Source organism: Ambystoma mexicanum, chromosome 6q, assembly GCF_040938575.1.
Source record: "Ambystoma mexicanum isolate Mex_15411 chromosome 6q, UKY_AmexF1_1, whole genome shotgun sequence".
In the NCBI taxonomy this organism is placed as follows: Eukaryota; Metazoa; Chordata; class Amphibia; order Caudata; family Ambystomatidae; genus Ambystoma; species Ambystoma mexicanum.
The window spans coordinates 1,428,361,145-1,428,386,189 of record NC_090937.1 but is presented as its reverse complement, the minus strand read 5'-3'; the positions used below and the strand labels follow the sequence as shown (position 1 = coordinate 1,428,386,189).

Below are 25,045 nucleotides of genomic sequence, written 5' to 3'. Positions count from 1 at the left end.
AAACCCGTAGTATCTTTGGTCTATGTGTGTGCAGGAGGCAATGTCAATTTCATCTGTATCTGGTGAAGTGCATAAAAAAAGACTATCAAACCTTCAGAGTGCAAACCACTATCTACAACAAAGGATGGAAAGAAACAAGAAAAGACCTTACTTCATCTAATTTAAATCAAACCTCCTTCCTTGAATCTATAGGAAATTAGTAACATTTTCTAGACAGAGAAACACATGGTATCACAAATAGTAGGGATAGGACGAAAACGTCGAATCCCATCACTGCGAACCCGAAAATGTAGGTTTTTTAAAGTCAAATCTTACTACTTTTTTCTCGCAAATGTAGATGGTAACTGGGCTAGGGGTATTAATTAGGCATGGGCGTTGTGGGCGTGGGAAGCTGAGGGGGTCTCCCTCTTCATTCATTTACGAGAAAAAGTGCAAAATGTGAAAAAAACAAATCGACATTTTCGGGATTCACAGTAAAAAATGTGCAGTAAACACAGATCTGAACATTATACGCCCAATGAAGATGACAGCAACAAAGAAGATTGACTAAAGTAATACTCATTTGAACATGAAGCACAGAACAATGAAGGGAAGGTGGCCAAGGGATTTCTGTTGATATTTAATGTGCAAATATCAAGAGACTTCTGGTAATATTTAATGTGCAAATACAAATCTGAATTATTTATGTACCACGAGCCCTACATTTATAGATTTTATAAACAATTAACACATTATATTAACAGAAAGATTTGAAAACTGACTAGCACCCTTCTTAATCTGAACGACAACCAGAATGCCCCTTTTCAAGTTAGATGGGCAATACTAAGATTTAAAGAAAATATCTGATAATGTATGTTAACTCTGTGCCATATGAAAATTACATTTAAACATGCGTATTTAAACTGCAGTGTTATGCTTGCCACTGCAAGTAACAAGTGAGCACCACTACTGTCATGGCTTCATCAATCAAGATACCTGTATAAAAAAAAATGTTATGCTTTCCTAAGGCACCCACAAAATACGTCCTAATATTTTTCATTTCTTCTAACACATTTAACATTTTTATTAACAATAAATCAATGGTATTTACAATAAGCAGCATGCCATGGTATTACATTCTCTGTCAACGGACGGAACATCACTGGAAGAAAGACTCGCCACAAATAAACTAGTTAGGTCTGCTTCCGCCGATTGCAGAGTTCTGAAAGAACAGGCATCAACTTGGCAACTATGATGGTATCTACCAACTTCCACACATCATCAGAATCAAGCCATAAATGACAATGAGCTAGCTCGAGCAAGCACTGAAGGAGATGTGGATTTCTTCAGGGAAAATACTGTATCAGAAATAGGAAGAAAATGTGGTCATCCGGACCATTAAGCATTCAAATGAGGTGGGGCTATTGCAGACGAGTACAGCTACAATCAATGCAGTCGTACTGTGTCAATGTGTGAAGTGTGGCAATGCAGCAAGCAGTGCCACACAGCTCTGAACAAAAAGACCATGAAAAAAAGATAAAACATGTTGATTCTATGGCGGGCTATGTGTAGGAAACGACTAAGCAGAACAGACAACTATTCCAGGACTCAAAAAGATTTGGCAGAGGAATGCCAGTCAACACACCGGTTCTTCAGGACAGGAGTCCTAATGCTGCCATTTTGCCATCACTGATTTGAGCACTCGCTTGTGCTATTGTGCGCCTGACTGCCCCACCTATTGCTTCTGACAATTCTTGGTGTAAACAAAACTGCAGCACCTTGGCAGCTGGCATGGCATTCCATGTGCAACTCTGCTACTGCTAAGTGAGATGGCCAAAGCATACTATTACACATGCTATGGGAAGAGGGGGGAGGAATTCTTAAGCGAAATTTACCTGTAGAGAAACATGCAATGTACCTCAATTTTGCATTGCATTTTGTACCAGCTGAGCTGACACACTCAAGACAATCATTACTTAATCAATATAGATTTTATACACGACTCAAGTTTTTGCAATAATTTCTGACCAGTGAAGTTTTCGCTGAATTCTCAAGAAACAGAACTTCACTTTTTAGACAGGATTATTTTGGTGAATGCCTATGTTGTATTCTGCTTTTCACTGGTGCGGTACATCTAATATTTTATTAGGAGGGTAAGGGGGACTTCTAGAAAGGATAGAACAGTATTTTGGTAAACACCAAGGGCAGAATACCATTTACAGGTCAGGAACCAGATATGGTCTTTAATTTGTGACAGGGGAAATTCTTTATGGAAAAATACATCTTTCTCGATTGTGTAACGAAGAATCAATTCTATTTTAAGAATTAAGGAACACTAAATTCTTTCATTCCTGGGTTATAACCAACCTCCATATCATTTTTTTAATACAATCAATCATATGTAAATTAAGTACATATATAGATAGGAATAATACATTAAAGACCTTCGTGTTTAAACCGATAGTTTATCGATCTCCCTACAGATTTGCTAATAAGAGTATCCAATTACGGTCTGAGATCCACCTCCAATCGAGAAAGTAGATCAGCTGTTAAACTGCCCCCATCAAGCAAACCATCCCCAAATCGAAAGGTTAGAAATATATTGGTTTTTAGCATGTGTATAAACAGACCTTAAGCGATGGGGGTACATTAGGTTAGTTTACATCTCTGTCCTACTCTGACTGCATCTCTCTCACTCACTCACTCACACACACACACACTTAAAATAAGCATTTATTATTAGTTTAAAACGAGCAAATGGCCGACAGGACATTTCTGCATTTTCATTATTTTTCTAAAAAAAACTTTGGCCAACCAATGTTTACACATCATGAACAAAGTATGGATGAAATAACCACTGAAGCAAAGAGGATTTTTAAGCACGATGTAAAACCACTGCTAAGCAGAGATAAATATGGTACATGGGAGTTACATTATAGATACCTATTTACAGGAACTAGCGCCCTATATCACAACACTACAACAAGGACGGCAATTACATAATTCCTCAGAAAAAAAGCCAATTTGACTTTTTTTCTTAAACATTTCAATGATTCATGTTTTTGCATTTTTTAAATACGGAACAATTTTATTTCATTAGATTTCACAAAATATTTATGAAGTCACGTCAAAACAATCCAATGTCTCATAATGGTTACCCTTCCTAAAATGTGTAGATGGGTAGGGTAGGCAAACGGTTCACTGGCTTCTGTTTCATTAGAGCTTTCTGTACAGTACATTTAGAGGCCTAATTTTGGGCTTCTACGGCTTCTTTCTCAGCTTTTTCTTTCGCCTTCACTTTTTCAACTAGTTTCTCTTCCTTTTGTAGAAGTTCGATGATTTCGGCAACCTGACTGGTGGAGATGTCAATATCTTCTTTGTCAATCAGTTCCAACACCTGTAACAAACATTTGGCACAAATGAAATGTGAATTCTCAATGAAGAGAGACATGCTCACTTATCCAGCAAAATAAAATATATTTCCACCGCACACCGAGCGTTTAGCAATAACAATGCATAACCATAAGAACTGAATTCAAGTAGGTGCAACCCATGAGAGGCATTCACAAATGTCCCTAGTGCAATGGGCTCAAAAAAGTAAAGTTAACAAACAAAATCCCAGTAACACTGCGCCAATTGGTGCAAAAGTTAAGTTCCAATTTGGTGTTTATTTGAGGAATGCGACAGCCTCAAAAAAGTAAAGGATTACTCTAGAATGAGATAAAAGAAATACCAGCATGTTACTCACCATAGTGACTACTGTATACTTCTATTAACTGGTCAATTTTCCTCTATAGCTGTCACAAAACTGAGATTTCAGCCCTAAGACTAGGGAACAGGGAAGCATGAGTCCGCATTGGAGGCAGGTGGTGTTACGGAGTGAATTGGTGTACGCATGCGCGGCCCACAACAAGGGCACGCATGCACGTTTGAATAAAGAGAGCCCGTGCTCGGCAGTTGCTGCCGGGACTCCGTAGCAAGCAGACCTGGGTCTGCGAGTTTTTTCGGGTACGTGGGCTGGTGGGTCCGACTACAGATGGTACCTGGGGCACTAATAACTCTTCAACATTGGCGACGAGGACACCGCTGAGTGGGGAGAGAAGCTTGGAATCGAAAGTTCGATTACAAAGCATTATTTTCTCGGCGCCTACTAGATGCGTCACCTGCGCAATGCACGTTTGACCGCCATCTTGTGTACCTGACGGCAGCGGCCCCTCACGGGTTTGGACTCTCCACAGCCATTTGCAAGGAAATTACTGTTGTGTGGAATCTTCAAAATGTATGTACATTTCTCGAATTTGGAGCCTGGACAGGCATTTGGAAGACTGTGGTGCTGGTGCAAAGCCAAGGTATGGGCATTGTTCTCCTTCCTATATCTTAGTGAGTCCCTTGCAGGAGTAGGTCTGCTGATGGAGGAGCACTGGTGCTGTAGGTGCCAACAGGAGATTGAGAGTAACCTGTCTTCCACGTTTGTCCATCATCTGCTGGGGATAGCTGGGCTTGGTAGTGAAGCCTGCAAACTTTCTTTGGCCTGGTATTGGGTAATTTTACTGCACCAACATCCTTACGCATCACGTCAAGGGTGGGCACGCCTCGCACTGGGCCTAGTGAGGACAACTACGCTAGGACTGCTTTCTTCACCTGGACGCCGTTGCAGACTTGCGGCCTCTGAGGACGTGAGAGGTGCCTGTGCAGTCCGCAGCCATGGTTGACAACGCTGATGGTGCGCAAGGGGTTGGGGCCCCAACTCCCCTTGGTGCGCAACCCCCTGTTAGGCCCATTCCCAGACAACAATGCACGCTGGTGCCCATGCCAGAGTTTGACCAGTCCAGCCCTCCCTCGTAACAGGGCCTGAAGTGGCTCCTGTGGGTCAAGAAGCTAGAAATGTACTTCAGGGCCACTGGGGAGACAGAGGACGATGCGAAGGTAGCGACACTGCTTTATGCTGCCGTTCTGAAGTCCATCAGATCTTTGAATCACTGAACGCTCCTGCAGTCACTTACCAGGCCGTGAAAGACGCCCTCAAGGAACATTTCCTGCCCCTGGCCAACCAAGACTTTGATCGATTTGTGTGATGTGCGGCGAGAGGCAGCATGAGTCTCTGGACAATTTCTGTGGGAGACTGCGTCACCTGGCCAGCACGTGCCAGTGGGAGAATGAAGAGGGGATGCTCAGGAACCAACTCATTCAAAGTTGCAGTTCAGGTAAACACCAGTCGTCCAGCTAAGGGTAGACGTGGATCCTCCGCAGTCGCAGATGCGCGGCCACTGGCACCAGGCACTTGGTGAAAACCCTTGGCGCAGACTTCAATCCGAAGGGAAGGGCCTTGAATTTGTAGTGCTTCCCTTGAACCACGAAGCGCAGAAACTTGGGGTACCCCTTGTGAATGGGGATGTGAAAGTCAAGCGATGACAAAGTCTCCCTCTTCTAGCTGTCCGAGCACGTGCTGAAGAGTGACCATCCAGAATTTTTGGCACTTGATGTATTTGTTTAGTCGACGGAAGTCGAGGATGGGCCAGGTTGTCTCTGTGGGCGAGAGCGTCCAGCACCCACCGGTCGGTGAAGATGGTCTTCCACCCGCTGACAAAGTTCGACAGCCGGCCTCCCACCAGGGTACACAGGTGGGAGCCCGACGCCATGGCCGATTCAATCCTGCTTGGCCGTCGCAGAGGCGCCTTGGGGACCCTGGCGACGAAGACGTCCTCCTCAAGACTTGGCACGCCCCCTGTTGGTTTCCTGGGCCAAGAGCGGGAGGGTTGACGGTAGGAAGATGAGCCCCCGCCAAACCTTTGGAGGATCCTTGGGACTTGTTGCCCGAGGTCTGAAAGGATGGCCGTCGCTGTTGAAGCGCTTCCAAGGCACGCGCCATCTCCGTCTCCGTGTTAATGGCTTGAAGAAACTCATCTACAGCCTTTCCGAACAAATTGTCCCCCTCGAATGGCATGTCCAACACCCTCGACTGAATGTCTTGACGAAAATTGGTGGCCCTAAGCCAGTCCCTACGATGAAGGCAAGCGCTGTTGCCCATTTGGTGGTCGCCCGTGTTGGCGATCTCCGTGGCCACCGTGATGGCGTGGTCCAACGCCACCTCACCTTCCTGTAGAATCTCCAAAGCTTCCGACCTCTTGCCATCGAGAAGGAAGTCCAGAATGGGAGAGATCTTGAACCACAGCTCCCGGTCGTAGCGTGCCACAATGGCAAGAACATTGGCGGCCTTGATGGTAGTTGCCGGTGAGGAGATAACCAGTCGTCCCAGGGCATCTAACTTCTTCCCCTCCCTGTACGGAGGGGTGGAGGCCGCCAAAGAGGAGGAGCCCAAAGACTTTTTCTCGGCTGCTGTTGACACCACAGAGTCAGGCAACTCTTGAGTCAAGGGTGCAGAGTCCAGCACCTTGTACTTCTTCTCATAGCGGTCCCTCTTTGCCGGGGCCGTGGAGGGGTTCTTCATGAGCGACAGTCCCTTGTCCCAAATGTCATCCAGGAGTGGAATTGAAAGGACGGTCTTCGTCTTTGCATCGCTGTGCTGATACGGGAAACCCTCTTTCATCTTCTCCTCAGGAACGAGCTGGAAGAGCTCCGAAGACCTGGAGATCAACGCGTGAAACAAGCCTATCTCGTCAGGCGGGGAAGATCTGGGAGGTGGAGACGGGAGGTCCCCCCAAACCGCCGTCGTCGTCTGTGCCAGAACCCGTTGTTGCCGTGTCAGGATGCGTCTCATCCTTCGGGGGGTGAGGGGGAGGGAGGCAAAGAGTGGCAAGGAGGTGGAGGGTGAACCTTCCTCTTGGCCGATGGTTCCCCTGTCTTTACCGGTGCCGGCATAACAGGCATCCTCGTCCAGATCTCTGAGACCAGAGTATGCAAAGCAGGAGTATGTCCACAGAGAAGTCTCCAGGTGGCAGCTGTGGCAACGGAGGAGGTAAAACCTGGGTCTGAGGCTTAGGCTGGCCGCCCAGGCCCTCAACGCCCTGCTGCTCCTCGACGGTCTCCTCGTCATCGTCGTCTTCATCGTCGCCCTCGTCAGAACCCTCGCCGTAGGGCCTGCTCCCGACGTCCATCCCTTCCTGGATGGTCTGGATGTAGGTAAGCTCCTCCTCTGAGGAGATATCTGTGCCCTGGAGGACCACCACCCCTCCCTTCTCTGCAACCGGAGGTGATGGTTTTGGGGAAATGACTGGCATCTTCTCCAGTGTCTTCTTTATGGGCTGAAAAGAGAAGTCCCGTCTGGGCGCTGGGGGCACTTTCACCTTCAGGGTTGCATCCTGCGGATCCACCACGGCGGTCTTCGCGAGGGACTCCACCACCCCTTCGATGGAAGGCTGGGCCTTCGTCAGATGTACCTGGGTCTTCACAGACTGGACAGAACCCTGGTCCTACTTGGCCTTTGCAGTCTTTTCCTTAGGGGGAGGGTCAGCGCCACAATCCCCCTTGGGCTTCTCCGACAGGTCGGACTTGGGCTTCTCCTGGAGTTTGCCCGGATGGTCTGAATTCCTCTTGGATGAAGATCACGAGCGCTGGCTGGTGACTGAAGCCGCTGGAGACACCGTACTCGCCCTGGCCGCTGAGGATCCTGTTTCAACGGCGCTCCCGGAGACAGTGGACTCGCCGAGCTTAGCCTTTTGTTGGACCCCCGCAGGTGGGGCGCCCTAAAAGGTCTTAGAAGACCACTCAGCTTTCTTGGAAGCAGGGGAGGCATGCTGCTGGGACCCTTCCAGAACAGGGGCCTTGGCCTGCAGCCAATCCTTGAGCCGTCTATGCCGATCCTTCAGCGTGCATGGACAATCTCCAGACAAAACGCACACTCTTTCTCCACGTGCGTTGGGTCTGAGTACAGGCAGTAGAGGCACTGGGAACGCCTGTCGTTCAAAAAAAGAAATTCCGCAAGCTGCAGCCGGAACAAATCTTGAAAAGGGGGGGTTGAGTCTTCCTTTTCCTCCGATATGGCCAAGCGGCGCAGGCCTTGAAGAATCTTCTGGAACCTCCAGAAAGAAATTCAACGGAATTCGCCCTTGAGGGGCACTGAAGAATCCAAAAAAGGGTCCCCGTTAATCGGAATTTAGATCGATGGAGCGCAAGGCTCGATTGACCGAACAAATATAGAGTAAAACTCTTCCAAAAAGCGCAAAACGCAGTAAAAGCTCGAGAGCTAAGCACAAGGACTCCCATCACTTGAACGTGCGATAAAAATCGGAAGATGCCTGCCAGAAGAGGGGTTTAGGTAGGGGGCAGTATGACCCAGAGCTCAGTGATTGGTAGTTAGGAGAAAGACAGTTCGGAAATGAAAAAAACTGATTTTTTCTTTACCGAGGATTCCCAGCCTGGCGACGGGGAATATTCATGAGCATGTGAATCCATGCCAGACCCCATGCTGGAGAAGAGATAAACTGTAACGGGCACGGTGCCAGCTACTGCATAGGAGGATCAGACCTCACCTGAAACTTGAGCGGGCCTAAGAACCCAGGCCCAAGTGTTTGAAAAAAATTGGCAATATTGGATCGCATTATGCGACATCCGGTGAGCAAAGGCGATGACTGGTTGTTTCTCCGTACCGTAATGTTTGTCTTCTGGTTTCAGAAGGAGGACCTGTGAAAGAATCTGATACCAACACCATGAAGAAGCCATCCGATCACAGACTGAATAACTGCATACTAAATAAATTACCACTGTAGCCATCCCCTTCCCTGCAATAATTACTTTTTTATCCCCTTGTTTTTACTATACAGTATTTTCCATGGGATATTTTGACATGGAACCTTTACTGCAGACTACATATCATACCTGGTCTGCCATCTCATTTTCATTTCTTTAATAATTTTCTTCTCTTTAGCGATCCTGGGCTTTTTAGATGAAGCATTGTTTTGCCTCCACCTCTGTGGACTCACATCTATTTACCCTTATTGGGTCCTCAAAAACTGAAGCTAATACCACAGTCGGGACCTCACTAATGTCTTCAAGGGCTACAATGGTAACATAACCTCCTTTAACCTACTGGTATTAACTGCCAACATGAATCTTGCCCTCCCCCAACAGCCTTTCCATATTATCTAAATACGAAAAGCTTTATGAAATAATCCGATACTACTCCGTTGTCTGGAGTGCTTAAGAGTATCTCCTATGCTCCTCCCAGATTTCTGTAGCCTAAATGCAATATTCTACCAATAACTGCATTGATTTCATGTAAAGACCCTCCAGAACCTGCTAACAGTTCTTCTTCATTTGCTTTATTTAATATGAAAATTGGTATGCCTTGCAGCTCTTATTTTTTATTTAATTGTTTAAAGAATGGACCTAGCTCGAAAGCAGCAGAGCGCTGTACAGAGTGTGGAGCCAGCGTATGGGCTGACATCTTTTAATAGTAGCACAGTACTGTGATGAGTTATGGGCTGTGCATTAGACTGTGTGACCACAGGGATTCGAGGTCCTTGGTCAGGTGTTGTTGAAAGTTATGTAAAAATCCACTAAATAACAGTCGCCCAATCACTTCTAGCCAAGTGAGCCACATTGAGCCATAAGCCAGAAAAGTCAGGGATTAGATTCACCATCTACTTTAACATCCCATGTCACGTTCTAAAACCTTGCAATAACCGTCACATATCGAGGACAGCAGTTGAGTAGAAATCAGTGGGCACTTTCAACACTGAACAATAGCCTTAGACTGAAGATGAATTGGACAGAACCTGATCTGCCTTGAGAAGGAAGGGACTGGCTTGTCTGTCATCTCACCTGGTGTTGGTGGTATAGTTACCCAAAAAGTCATCAATATTCTGTGCAAATTCTTAATAGACATGTGAAATGATGTATTATCAACTCCCTGAGGCCTATTATTGAAGTTATTAATTCTCACGCAGCTTGGAACATTCAAAGAGTTTGATTGCAAAGCACCGATTGGACTCAGAGGGGAACATCAACTGGGAAGCAGTCAGGCCCCATAGGTATGACACAATCTAGGGTGGGCCAGACATTTGTGGTCATGCATAATATAATGCCCCTCGGCTGCCTGCAGATTCCTTTGAAAGCCTTTGGAGGCCAAGCATCTTGGACAAACAAATGTATCCAATGTATTAGGAGTGTGAAAAGGTGTGCTTCCATAATTCATGAAGACAGTGTGTTCGAAGGAGAGGCTTTAATGGCTTGGCCAACTGTATTCAAATATTTGTATTTAATCGTCATTTGACAGAAGGACTGCTGTCCATCGATAATAGAACTTATGTGGTAACTGCAATATGCTTGAGGGCATACCTATCAGGCTACGATCAGGAATGGGATACCACAGGCAACCATGGGGGAGCAGAAGGGACCCCTGGAGGGATTCCTGCAAAATAACTGAAACATGTAAGTGCTGCAACAAGTAAACCCAGTTGGCCACAGGTGGTGAAGGACTTGAAGGTGTAGATTAACATTCATCTGGTAGCGCAAGTGATGTGATCCGCACTCCACCTACCCTTAAACATGCTCTTGTGGAAGAGAGCAGGTCTCTTAAAACACATGTCCACGTCTAGCTGGAACAGCCTTATTAGGCAGTATCAGCTTGCATTTCTACAAGGTACCTGAGCAACGATATAGTGCAATTGCAGGACTGTTAGACATTTCAAATTCCTGCCCAAAAAGGCCTTAGAGGCCGCCAAAGAGGCTGGTTACTTATCTGGATTGACCTAGCTTTGAATTGGAGGGTGGAATCTCGTTTGACAAACACATAAAACTTGCAACACGATACAACTATAGCGCTAGATAGACAATGCATTTTTTTGTTCAACGTATATAAGAGGCCGAACTCTGTTTCGGTCATCAGGGAAATCTATGAATTGGCTCTCGCATTGGAAAGGCTCCAACTTGAAAAATACAGTCATAGTTGTTTCAGGGAGTTTAATATTCAACTGGAACTATTGTCAGACCTCAAGGGGATCTGGGAAGATCAAGATGAGTTTGGGAAATCCCGCCCCTAATAGCCTCTCGCCCCAAGAAAGCTCACAAACTATCAATTGATACAATTCGGAATCAATATGAGCTGGAGCCAAGAGCCTGCAATGGGTGCTGCCATAGATCATCAAGCTGGTAACACAAATATGGGGGACCTAGCAACTCAACATTGATCGATGACATCTTTATATCAGCTGGGGCCTGAAGAAATTTGCAAACTTTGAGTGTGACCACAGGCCTCTAATGGTTGTTCTTATGCTAGCAGCCTTACTTACGTTGACTCAGGTTTGCAATGTTCCAAATCAGGCTGTAACCACATCTGACCATGCCCGTAGGGGCATCAGATTGCCAAAAATGGAGTCGAGTGACTTCAGACCCCATCTCTACGAGGAAATGCTTCCCCACATATCTTCTCTAAGGGAGCACATGACAAGGAGATTATCCAAATATTTCATAAAATAACTAAAGATATCTTCCCTCTAGTAACCTCTTTTGCACCTGGAAGGCGTAGTCAGGGAATATTGATATCTTTGCTGAGGTTCTTTGTATGGTCCCTCCAGTTCTGGAAAAGGCGAGGATCTTTTCCCTGTCCCTGTAATTTAAAACTCTGGCTATGATCGGCCTGGGCCTGGGCAGAACACCTGGTGGTGGTCTCTTGGTCAGGGAACAGTGCACTCTCTCAATCGTGAAACCCTGTGTTAGGTCACCAGCGCCCATTTCCTGCAATTGCACACTTTCAATGAAGATGGTGGGGTCTAACCCCTCTATTCCTTTAGGCAGGCCACTATCCCGATGTAGTTCCGACGCGCTCGTCCCTCTGCATCTTCTGCTCTGTCCTCTAGCAATTTCACTTGCTGCAGCAGGATATCCACATCTTTGGACGTTTGCACCCTTGCAGTAGTATTTTCTTGAACCTGTTCTTCTAATTTGCTTGCGCGTTCCGGCAAGGCTCTAACATCTTGTCGCAAGAGTCCTACAACAATTCCTATCTTATATTCCAGGGTTGCCTATAGTGCTGCAATTGCATTTAGTATCTGCTGATTCGCTGGGTCCGTTGATTCTCTAGGGTGTGAGGTGGATTCCCCCTCATTGTCGTCACTACCAGGGCCTGCTTGTCCTTTCACAAATTATTCCATCATGGTCTGCTTATTCTTTGCTTTGTTGCCTTTTGTCACCATCTTCTGAACACCCTTCCTAGCATGCACAGTTTTTCCACTGAATTCTTTTTTAGTAGTTGTGTATATCCCCTCACAAGGGCCTCTGTTTACCAAACGGACTCTAAGCCGCTTGTTTGCCCTGTTTGAATGTGCAGTGATGACTCAGGACACTTTGGTTCCAATACTGCGTGTGATACAGATCTGGCCTCTCGTCTTAATTCTTGTCCCTCACTCATAGGGAGGGTACTTGGTTGGGAGCGCCTGCACCTTCCTCCACAAGGCTCCCGCAGGTTGTGCTAATAAATCCCACAGCTCCTTACAATGGCTTGCGCCCATCCCTGGGCAGGTTGGAGGGGGCAGCCCAGGGTTGTGCTGGTATGGGTTGTGCAGGAGTATGGGCCCAGCCAGGTTGTGCTCATGAGCCTCACAGCTCGTTCCACTGGCTGCACCCTCCCCTCGGGCTCGTTGGAGTTGGGGACGTCTTCTCATAAGATAGTGCTCAGGCAGATTTATCGCAACACCAGCACTTCCTTCCTTGGCAAAAGTACGGGCCCAGGGAGCTGCGCATAGCGGGCAGCCTTGTCCCCTTGTGAAGTGCGCAAGTGTTCTCGCTGCCTCCCCGCTCCTTATCGCTCTGCCGGGGACTCTGCGCTTCGTCTTCAGCCATATGCTTGGAGTAGTGTAGTTAGTCTTCAGTTTCGCTACTAGTGCCGGCAGCCAGCGAAATGCGTTGCTGTCTTCCTCAATCTAGTCTGCTACATACTGCAATATGTTAGCCGGCGGCCTCGGTTGTCCGGTCCGGGTAGGCTGACTCACTCCGCAGGTCTCCCGCCTCTGCATGCTACTGTTCCAAAGTGATTACTCCCAACTCAGCGCCCGGCGGTCTGCAATTTCTCTTTGCCGCCCCAGCTCCTCTGGCGCTTATCATCTACGTGACGGCAGAGAGTCCGGGACTCCCGATCTAAAGCTTTCTTTTGCTGCAGTGCGTTAGTTGCTGTGAGGGATATGCAGGGTACACTTACACTCCTGAAAGTCCCCAGTTACTTTCCCAGGTCTTTCTTGAATGCGTCTCAGCTTCAGCTAGTTAACGCGTTGCCCGCCACCATTTTCTGGCCGGGCTCTCCAATTCATACACTGACCTCGCAGACTTTCTTCTTGATGGCAATATTATATTTTCAATTCAAACTTTGCTGTTTAAAGGTTTATCTCTTAAGAGATCTGCAGAAGCTCAGAGTATACACGTCTGCTTCACATGGCTCTTAGCCACGCCACGCCACGCCCTTCCCTTTAATAACCTATCCAAGCTATCAAGTTAAACAGAAGGCACTGTCCAAGGTCGAGTGGTACGACTGGGAATGCACTGTAACAAAACAGGTCCTGGTGGCCACTTTGGCACAGGGACCCCCAGTTGATAGAGATTTACTATGCACAAAGCGGTCTCAGTATAAGAAAATCAATCAAAAAATCTAAAAAAGATAGTTATCTTAAGCTTAAATGGAACCCGCCTTGCAGCTGCCCTGGATAGTGGGGATAGCGTAGCCTTTTAGAAGTTGGTATCAGGCACAGAGGTTAAAGGGCATATCAACATGCAGAGTATAACTGTTGAGGCCTGGTCGAATCATTTCTCTGCCCTATATGGAGGGGGACAGGATCCTGAAGCCGTGGGCGAGGTACACTCACCACTTCTGGTCACAGAGAGAGGGCCATTGTTTAGTTTTGCAGATGTGGAAACCACTATTAAATCATAGAAGTTAGGTAAGGCGGTAGGACCTGATAAGGTCCCGATAGACATCTACAGAGATGAAACATCTGTCTGGGCCCCTGTCCTTTGGAAACTTTCTAAAGCATGTGTCAACACGAACTCTGTACCTGATTCGTGGCGACTAGCGGAAATAGTGCCCATTTACAAAAAGGGGGGGAAAGGAGCACGCGGAAAACTATCGCCCTACAACCCTGCTGGACAGCTCAGATAAAGTTTTTGCGAAAGTGGTTTTGAAGCACATGCAGTCTTGGGTCACAGAAAATTTGATAATTAGCACCTTGCAGGCGGGTTTTCAGTGTGGCAAAGGCACATAGACTAGAGCCTCTGTACGGTGAAAATCAGAAATACGATTACGGTGAGTAATGTATCCCTTCTGAGGCTTGTGGATCTGCTAGAATCACATGCTTTGCATAGATTATCAAGCAGTACTAGTAGAAGGAGGTGGGTTGTTAGAATGTAGCGCTGCAAAGTGATGTTTCAGCACTGCTTGTCCCAACAGTGTATCACCCCTAGAATGTGTGTCCAGAAAGTAATGTTGGGTGTAGGTGTGTACTGAACTCGAAGTGGCAGCCTTGCAAATGGCATCTAGAGGCACGCTTGCTATGAAGGCTCAAGTTGCCCCAGTGCTTCGAGTTGAGTGTGCTCTGGGCTTAAAGGGTAACGTTCTCTTGGCAAGAGAGTAACAGAGTTGGATGCAGTGGACTATCCATTTAGAAATCGCTGCTTTAGAGATCAGGTCCCCTTCTCTTACCTGTGGCTATAGATACAAAGAAAATATCTGTTTTTCTGATCGGCTTTGTCTTTTGAAGGTAGAACATGACAGCTTTCCATTCATCCAGTGTAAGTAGACTTCTCTCTGCTCTGTTTGTTGGGTTTTGGAAAAACGCAGGAAGTTCTATACTTTGACATGGAATTTTGATTTGAATTTGGGTGAGAAGCGAGGATGTGTGCGTAACACCACCTTGTCCTTGTGTAAAGCTACAAAGTGGTCTTGTACAGATGGAGCTTGTAGCTTGCTAAACCTTCTGATTTAAGTAACAGCTATTGGGAAGGCTGTTTTGTATGTAAGGTGTTTAAGGCTGGCTTTGTGCATAGGCTCGTAGGGGTCACCCATGAGCCTTGCGAGTACGAATTTGAGGTCCCATCCGGGAGCAGGATTAGTGATGGGAGGATGCAATTTCTTGATGCCCTTCACGAAAGCCTTAACTATGGGCACCTTCCACCATGAAGACAAGGTGTAAGTGGCGAGAACCGCTAGGCGTACTTTGATTGAAAGACTAATCCTGAGTCGAGCAGGTAGTTGACGGTTAGTGGGTGAACTGTCGGTTGGATTGAGAGACCATGCCCTACACCATAACACAAAGCGTTTCCATTTGTTACAATAGCAATGCCTTGACTTCTGGTTGAGTGGCGAATGGATGAAGACGTGAGCTTCCTCTGCTCTGCCGGGCCACTGACATCCTGAATAATCATCCTGGTTCCCGGGGGAATAACCGTGCAATTTTCCACGACTGGGTGATTACGGAACCCACAGACCTCACTTTACCTGGGTTTGCAGGGAGAATTATACCTCTGCAACCCTGCTGCGCAACATTGAAGGCAGTGGACTCTGGCTGGTGCCAATTTGGGATGCAGAGTTGGGGGTCCCCAACGGCCACAGGATAGAACCAGATGAAGGAAGGAGGCCTGGAGTTGGAGGGGCATTGCCGCATTCATAAAACCGACAAGGTGTGGGAAGCGTCTAGAGAAGCACACAACAGAGGGCTCCCAGTGGCTGGAAAACCACAATACTCGGGAAGGCCAGTCTCACCCTCGGGCGGAGGCATACAGGAGTGAGTTGCCAGGCCTAAAAGAAGGCGCACTGCTCTTCTAACAACAGACAGGCGGGCTGAGTAGTAACGGACCTAAGCTAGCCCCGAGATCGTTATGAAAGCAGCAACAGGTTTGGCTGTGGATATCGGGCTGGGGCCCACCAGGAGAATGGAAGATGGGCCAGGTGGCCAGGTGAGAAGTGCGGTGGGGAGTCTATCCAAGTGAAAAGAGTGCACCAGATGAACTGGTGAGGAAGACGCCTGAACCAACAGTAGACCGAGACAGGTGTTGAGACCAAGGTGGTGGATGGTATGCTTTCAGTTAGCTATATTGGGCCTCGGTAGCCAGCACAAAAACCTGACCCTCCATCACACTGAGCCCTGGAGACGACCGGCTGGGCCCCTCCCGATAAGCGAGTGGCCATGGACAAGGATACATTCAAAAAGACCTCTACTCAGAGCATGACGCACCAGTATGCAACCAGCAATGCCACCAACGCCAGTACACAGAGCGCACAAGAGGAAAACACACTGGGGAATGGAAATGTCTCCCTGCAGTACGTGATGGCCACCATCGCAGGCTCCCGTTCCTCGATTGAAGGGAAAATCGATGGTCTCAGCTCAAAGGTGTCTCTACTACGGCATGACCTGCATAAACTATCCTTTCGCATGGGGGAAGCTGAGAAGCGCATTTCAGACGGGAAGGGATGTTCTGAACAAAATCACATCTGTATCCTAGGGCTCCCCAAAAAATCAGAGGGACCTAGTATGGAGCTCTTTCTTGAACAATGGCTGAGGGAGCTCATCAAATGCTCATCGAAACAACTCATCGAAACAACGGGAGAGCTCATCGAATGCCCACCGGAAAGCCCACCACAGGGGCGACCCCACACACAATGATTGCAAGGTTGCTCAACTACAGGGCCTGCGCCATGGGGCCCCTCACCTATAGCGGATGCAGAATCGCAGGAGGTGCATTTGACCCACTCAAGAAACGGCTGCAAATTTTCAGGGCTAAATATGGACTACTATTCCCAGGCCAACTAAAGAAAATATATCACAATGCGGTCGCCCTCCACTTCACAGCTCTCTGTGAGGCCTGAACAACACCTAGATGGTGGACGAGGCCCTACGGAACAAGGGTCCAGCAACACCGCGCGGATAAGACCCCACAGTCATTCCCCTCTCGACCAGCAGACGACCGAGGCGCATATCCAGTTGAAGCAGGGGGAGACACCCAACCTTCTCCAGAAAAGGGATGAGAACACTGGAACCATTATGCAACTGATTCTGTATCACGCCTGTTGGGTATAGTTGTCCCCCGGATTCATCCTCTCATTACCACGGTGGCAAAAAGCGGCTCCGACAATGGAGGGGGCAACCCCGCCCCCCCCCCTCATCTTTGTGTTCTTTACTTTTTCTCCTCATTTCCTTTATAAGTCCCAAGGTTGGTACTGGAAATGTTTGGGTGACAGGTACTTCAGGTTGGGGTGGGGTTGCAGGGAGTTACAGGATTATTTTTGTCATGTAGAATTGGGTCACCAGGTTTACACCCCCCTACAATAGGGCACACACTCCTACATACTTAGGCAGCAGGATGTCTACACACACCGCTAGCTACACATCCATGCTCATATGGTTACGACAGGAGTGAGATCTCTTAAGCTACTTACATCGAATGTAAACAGTCTCGGCTCTAGCATAAAGAGGACACTAGTTTTACTATTCCTCAGTAGATATTCTCCTGACATTGCTCTCCTCATTGAAACACACATGCCCGGGTCTAGCTGCACACTCTTTTGCAGATCAAGCTACAAAATCTTGCTACATTCTGGCTTCTCCAAGGGGGCCCAGTAGCGCATTAGTCCTGGTCCATAGGCACCTTCCTTCTGAATGTTGGTAGTGCAGCAAGACCCTCTAGGGAGATTTGTCCTGTTAACTGCAAAGTGTGGGGGAAGACTCTAGGCATCCTGGCGGTTTATGCCCCTCCACCACTCTCTGCTGACCTACTCGTTGACATTCAAGCCGGACCTATGGATTCTGGGAGGCAACTTAAATGACGTTATGGATGTAACGATCGATCGCACATACCTACGGGGCAGGAACCCAGACGTACCCACGAAATTGGCTGCCTTCTCTTCGGCATTGGGCTTCTGTGATGTCTGGAGGCACTTATAACCTCATGAACGTGGGTACTCATTTCACTCATGGGTCTATGCCTCCCTCTCCCGGTTGGACTATTTCTCCTGTGTCAAGACGCACACAGAGTAAGGGCTGCATCCTATCTAGCCCGTGGGCCCTCGAACCATTCGCCGCTGGTGTTAGAGGTCCAAAGCAATGCGATAAAGCCTTCCCCGAACTGGCGTCTGAATGGCTACTACCTAGGGTTTCCAGACTCTGCGGAGCATATTCAGTCAAAGGCAACAGAGTACTGAAATAAACGGTGACTCGGTGGATAGCCCAGTGACCTTGTGGGAGAGATACAAACCTGTCCTCCGGGGAGAAATTATTTCATGGGTCACGGCTTACAGAAAGGCCCAGCTCAGACGGGTGCAGGAGGCAGAAAGCGAGGCGACAAGGCAAGAGACATAGAGCCCAATTCATAGAATGGGTGCATAAAAGGCGCAAAGGCCGCGTGCCGAGAAGGAGCATGTGCCAGCCTTGGCGCAGATAAATCTTTGCACGGCACACGTATTCATGGATTCCCAGTAGCCGTGGCGCAAGTAACAGTAAGCTGTGCAAGTAACTCCCCCAACACGCCGCCACGCACAATGAAAAGCAAGTGAAATACCTAACAAGGCGCAAGCCTCTGCGCCATCACTGCACCAGCATACAGCCCCCTAGTGAAATCACGCGAACACCCCCCCCCTGCAATCCCTGGCCGCACCCCAGCCAAATCACGCAAAAACACCTCACAATCCACAGCCGCACCCCACCGTAATTGCGCAAAAACACCTCGCAATTCCCGGCCGCACCCCAGCGTAATCGCGTGAAAACACCCTGCAATCCCTGACCGCACCCCAGCCAAATTCTGCGAAAGCACCTCGCAATCCCCAGCCACACCCCAGCATAATCACGAGAAAACACCCTGCGATCCCCGGCTGCACCCCAGCGTAATCGCACAAAAACACATCGCAATTCCCGGTCGCACCCCAGCGTAATCGCGCGAAAACACCTTGCGATCCCCAGGCGCACCCAAGCGTAATCGGGTAAAAACACATCGCACTTCCCAGCCGCACCCCAGCGTAATCATGCAAAAACACATTGCAATTACCGGTCGCACCCCAGCGTAATCGTGTGGAAACACCCCACGATCCCCCGCCGCACCCCAGCCAAATTGCACGAAAACACCTGGCAAACCGCGGCCGCACCCCAGCGTAATCGCGTGATAAGTTACTCACCGTAGTGACTCTTAGTCCTTAGTCCCCTTTCCTCCAAACTGCATGGGCATCCCTTCCAAGGGACGGGAGACAGAACCTTTTTCACCAGAAATAACCTTCTTCCCCTTTAAATTTAGAGGCGAACGGGGGTGTGGCCTTGGGAGCATGCACTGCCCTTACTCCGCCCTCTGGCACCACACCTCAGTCCCCATAGACACGTCGACAATAGATTAATATTGCCTAATGACACTAGTTTTTTTTTAGGGGGGGGATGGTGGGACGTATGGAGGAAAGGAGACTAAGGACTAAGAGTAAGTTAGTTACTACGGTGAGTAACTTAGAATTACTCTTACGTTCTGTCCCCTTTCCTCCAAACTGCATGGGCGATTACAACTGAATGTAGCCCCAGGGTGGAGAGGAGACCCTCCTTAAGTAAACAGGTTTCTAAGAACTGCCTGTCCGAAAGCCGCGTCTGATCTAGAGCCGGCATCCAAACAGTAATGCTTGCAGAAAGCCGAAGGGGTGGCCCAGGTGGCCGCCCTGCTTATGACCTGCCAGGGGACATGCCACTGGAAGGCGATGGCAGTTGGCTCTGACCGCGTGGGCATGCATGTTGGCCGGCAGTGGCTTATGCTGCCCTAGAAAGCTTCTTTGATGGCCGAGACCATCCACCGGGCTATGGGAGCCTTGGATGCCCGATACCCAGGTCTTGAACCCCCGAAGGTGACAAATAGAGCGTCCAACTTGCAGAAGCCCTTAGGCCTGTCCAAGTAGAATTTCAGTGCACGCCTGACATCGAGGCAGTGCATAACTCTCTGTGCCTCATCCTTAGGATCAGCAAAAAACGTAGTCAGCACCATTTCCTTGTTTAGATGGAAAGCAGATGGCACCTTAGGCAGGAATGCTGGGTGTGTCCGCAGGACTACTTTAACCTTGTGAAACGTAGTGTATGGCTCCAAGGCAACCAGCGCCTGGATTTCGCAGACTTTGCGAGCCAAGGTGAGGCCGACTAATAAGGCCGTCTTAATGGTGACCAGCCCGATGTCCGCGGACGGCATTGGCTCGAATGGTTTGTGCGCTTGGGCACTCAATACTATGTTGAGGTCCCATACTGGGTGTGGCCTCTTGATGGGTGGGTATAGTCTGTCGAGTCCCGTCAAATGCTTCTTGACAATCGGATTGGAAGAGGAGAAGATCTCTTCCTCAGAGTTCCTGTAGGCCCCAATGGCTACTAGGTAAGTGCTGCAAGTGTCTACCTGCACACCTGAGTGGGCGAAGTGCACGAGAAGGAAAGAACGTCGTCCAAGGTACATGCCAGAGGGTCGATATTCTTTGAGTTTGCCCAGTGGCAGAACCTGGTCCACTTACTCTTATACTGGGCCATGGTAGTCTTGCGCCTTGCGCCCTGTATGACCTCTAGATTAGCCTGGGTAAGGCTGACGTGCCGTAGCGTGACCTGCTCAGGAACCCCGCTGTGAGGGCTAGTTTCTATGGTGCGGGGTGGATGACCCTGCCTCCCTGCTGTGCCAGCAGATGTGCTGGTCCTGTCGGAGGGTAAATCAGAGACCTCTCTGCGAGACTGAGCAGCTCCGAAAACCATGGCCTGGCCGGCCACCATGGAGCTATTAGAATGACACTGAGCTGGCGAGACTCCTCGATCTTGCCTATCACTCTGTGTATCAGCGGTGTGGGCGGGAAGGAGTATGCTGTCCTGCTGTTCCACTGAATCTGAAATGCGCCGCCCAGGAAGCTGGGGCCCTGTCCCTGCCAGGAGGCGAACTGTTGGCAGTTCTTGTTGTCCCAGGTGGCAAAGAGGTGCACCTGGGGGTATCCCCATCTCCTAAAGATCTCCTGCAACATGAGGTTGTTTAATTGCCACTCGTAATTGTTCGCTCCCAACCTGCTGAGCCTGTCCGCTTCCAGGTTGGAGTCCCCCGGCAGGTGGACTGCCCTGAGGTAGATGTTTTCCAGGGCCCATTCCCACATGCTGACTGCCAGTCTGCGCAGTGGAGGGTATCTGATACCTCCTTGCTTGTTTACATAGTACATGCTGGTCGAGTTGTCTGTATGTATGAGGACAACCCTTCCCTCAATCAGCAGAAGGAAGGCTCTGAGAGCTAGCCAGATGGCTTTCAATCCCAGCCAACTGATGTGGTACTCCTGCTCCTGCTGGGTCCAGGTGCCATGGCTGCAGTGGTTGTCTAGGGTGCTACCCATCCCTCGAGAGAGGAGTCCGTAGTGATGGTTATCTGCAGGGGAGGGAGCCGGGAAGGTTTGCCCGTCCGCAGGTTGCAGTCCCTGGACCACCATGTGAGGAACAGGGTGAGGAGATGGAGGAAAGTTGATCATCTCTGCCTGAGAGCCCCGTTCCTGGTTCCATGAGGCTGCGAAGTGCAGCTGTATCCTCCTCATCTTGAGTCTCACGTGGCTGACGGCTAGTACGACCGCTGTCATGAGGCCCACTAGGTGTTGGTACCACCAGGCCTAGGTCACTTCTCTGCTGAGGAAGTGAGTAGTGGCTCTCCTGATGGCTGTGCTCTTGTCTTCCGAAGGAAAAACTCTCTCGGAGCAAGTGTCCCAGAAGAGCCCCAAGAAGGTCAGTCTCTGCGTAGGCTGCAGCTGCGACTTCTTGAGATTGAGTGAAAAGCCCAGATCGTGCAGTGGGTTCATAAGAGCCTTGGAAGTAAGGTACACCGCTTCTGGAGATGTCACCCTGACGAGCGAGTCGTTGAGGTACGGGTAGATGTGGTGGCCTTGCGACCTGAGGAGGGCCGCCACTGTATTCATCAGCCTGGAAAACAGCCTTGGGGCCGAGTTGAGGCCGAAAGGAGGCACCTTGTACTAAAATGGTAGCCCATGATCCTGAAATGAACAATGAGGTTGCCAGATCAGGATGGGTAAGTACACGTTCTTCATATCCAGGGAGCACATCCAGTCTCCCTTGCACAATTTCTCTGCTATTAAAGCTGGCGTAACCATCTTGAATTTTTGAAGAGGTAGGCAGAGGTTGAGGGTGGAAAGGTCCAGCACAACTCTCAGGCCCATCCTGGTTCTTTTTCTGAATGGCGAAAATCCTGGAATAAAAGCCCAAGCCTTACTGGGAGGCTGGGACTTCCTCCACAGCCTGGCTCTCGATGAGTGACCGGGTCTCCGCCAAAAGAGTTGCTGTCCCAACCTGTGGGAGTCGAGGGGAAGAGGGAGGAAGGGCTGGTATAGGTAAGCGGTACCCTGTGGATACTACAGAAAGGATCCAGGGGTCCGTGAAATTCTGGCGCCAGAAATGTGCATGGAGAGCAAGCCTGCCCCCCACTTGAGACACATGGACCCGGAGGGGCGTGCCATGCCGTCTTTCCCTCTCCTCTGGGGCTGTTGCGGAGGAGGGGGACTGGAAAAACCCATATCCCCCCCTTTTTGTTGTTTGCACCAATGTTGGGACGGCGAGCGGTCAAGCTGCCTGGACCTCTTCTCATGGAAGCCGCGGAACCCTCCGGTCCGTACACCCCTTCTCAGAGCGCTGCTGTGACTGGGTGAATGGGTTGGGCATTGTCTTTGTAAGGATGGATAAAGACTTGGCCGTTTGAGTGCTGTTTCTTGTTATCCAGCTCCTCATCCGTTGTGGAGTGGAAGAGGTCACCCCTTTTGAACAGAAGATCTAATATGTGTTATTGGACATCTGGGTTGATTTTCGTAGCACGGAGCCAGGCCGTTCTTCTCATGTCCGTGGCAATGCAGATGGCCCGGCCAGAGGTGTCAATGTGGGCCACGGAGGTCTCTGACGTCCTGCGCCACAATCTTGGCCTCTGCCAATCCTGCTGTGAACCGCGATTGCCTCTGCGCCGGAAGCTCTGGGAGGAAATCCGCAATTTCCCGCCAGAGCCTCTGGTGAATGGCTGGCAGCATGGCAACTGCGTTGGCTTGACAAAGGTGCAAAGACGCGTTGGAATACAGCTTCATCCCGTACGCCTCCAAATCTTCTCCTCCTTGCCTAGCAGCACCAGAGAGGAGGAGGCTGAGGACGACAGAGGCTTGGAGTACAGTGATACCGCATCGATCACTGAGGAGTGTGGCTGAGGATGGGCCGATAGCAAAAGTGTATCCCCCTCCATCTGCCTGTACTTGGCATCCAGGCGTTTATTTACCGGCTGGGCTGAGTGAGGCTTGAGCCAACCCTTCTTGGCCAAGGCAGCTACGTCCTTCTGCATCGGGATCCCTGTTCTGGCAACAGGACTTAGCGTGAGGACTTCTGCAAGGAGCCCCTCTGCTGGTTGCTCGACCTCGGGTTGAGGAAGGCCAAAGTACTCTTTCATGGAAGGCTTTGGCTGAAGACGGCGTGTCGGGGTCCTCCTCCTCATCTGTGTCCACCTGAGGGTCCAGTTCCAGAGGGGGGGGGGTGCTAGGAGCCAAGGGCTGAGGTGCGGAGACCGGAGTCGGAGGCTGCAGCGGAGGCTGGTACGGAACCACCTGCACAATCAGTTGGGGGGCGCAGCGGGTTGCTGAGGCTGAACAGGGACCGGAGGTGCCTGTACTGGGGCCTGCAGCGCCGGGGCCATTGGAGGGAGCAAGTCCCTGATGGCGTCCCTGAGGATGACCCCCATCTGAGGAGATTTCATGAGCACGAGGAACCTTTCAAAGACCCTTTCCTCGATGGCTGGATTGGTTGTAGGCGATATTGACGGGCTATCGGGCAGCTGCTGGAGCCTTTGCGTGCCCTATCCATACGGACGCAGCGGGAACCTGCCTTACGCGAAGGAAGGGTAAGCTGTAGGGCACATACCTGGTTGACACCAGTCCCACCTTGACTCACGTTCCTCCGCCTGCTGTCTTCCTTGAGGCGGCGTCAGCCGGATGTCTGGCACGACGGCCATCTCGTCGATCTGCCCTCCACGTGCCTGCATCGTGTTCCTCGGCTCACTGGGCCCCGCCCCGTCCAGGACTCTTGAGTGTGGATCATGGGGCCTACCCTGTTCCTTAGGCCGAGACCTAGTAGGTGTTTCGCTCTCGGCGGATAGGTCAGAACTGCATATAGGCGCACCCTCAGACATATTGCCAGTACTAGGGTGTAGCCCCTCGGGTGAAGACCCGGTAAAAGAAGCTTCCGGTCCCTCAGCACTGTCCCCGGGAGGATCCACTGACCCCTCGGCCTGCTGGCCGGTAGCTGATGTAGCCTCGATACTCGTGCTGGTACGAGGACCCGAGCGGTCCCTCCCGCCCGGGCGAGTCCCCGGGAAGTAGTCTCCCTCGCGGGGTGCACTGGAAAAGAGCAGGGGAAAACACCCGCAATCCCTGGCCACAGCCCAGCGCAGTCGCGCAAAAATACCTTGCAATCCCTGGCCGCAACCCAGCCAAATTGTGTCTGCACGTCGCAATCCGCGGCATGCAGCCCCCTCCAGACAGGACACCCACACCCCAGCCCCCATCACCCGTGCCCCACCCTGCAGGCAGCCCCCTCCACGTGGGATACCCAAGCCTCCTTCACCCGTTCCTCCACCCAGCAGGCAGCCCCTTCCACAAGGGATACCCCAGCCCGCTTCACCTGTGACCCCAACCTGCAGGCAGCCCCCTCCACATGGGATACCCCAGCCCCCTTCACCCGTGCCCCCACGTTGCATGAAGCCCCCTCCAGACAGGACATCACCTGCATGCTGTACCCTGACATGATTAGTCAATCCATTGTGCGTCGTGCACCTGGACTGCCGTGTTGTGACACCACCCAGAATATCCACCAGAACATGTATCCTGCAAACCAAAATAAATGCATACACCTGGGCGACATCCATGAGTGTGGCAGCTGCTCAAACCCAATTGCTGTCCGCAACCATCTCCCAACATACACACGTAACAAGTTAATGTTAAAATGAGGCCCTGCTGGCCATGTGACAATGTCATGTCACAAATCCCCAGGGAAAAATAGTCCTACAATGACAGAATTAAAACCACCCTCAATGTGTGCCACACGAACTAACACTGTCCAGGTGTCTCATAGCCTGAGCCTCATTGATGACCCTCATTGAGCTGCTATTTCTATGAGAGATTTCCTAATAA

The 25,045-nt window shown here is 49.9% G+C and overlaps 1 protein-coding gene across 1 annotated transcript in view; it reads right to left on the bottom strand.

Annotated features, from left to right (window-relative positions):
* Window positions 1–1,029: 1,029 nt before the first annotated feature.
* The window catches only part of LETM1 (leucine zipper and EF-hand containing transmembrane protein 1), a 919,975-nt gene continuing 895,959 nt past the window's right edge, over window positions 1,030–25,045 (bottom strand). Inside the window, exon 14 of the mRNA XM_069632136.1 lies at window positions 1,030–3,376. Coding sequence (XP_069488237.1) covers window positions 3,227–3,376 — 150 coding nt within the window. The 3' untranslated portion in view covers window positions 1,030–3,226. The remainder of the gene's footprint in view (window positions 3,377–25,045) is intronic.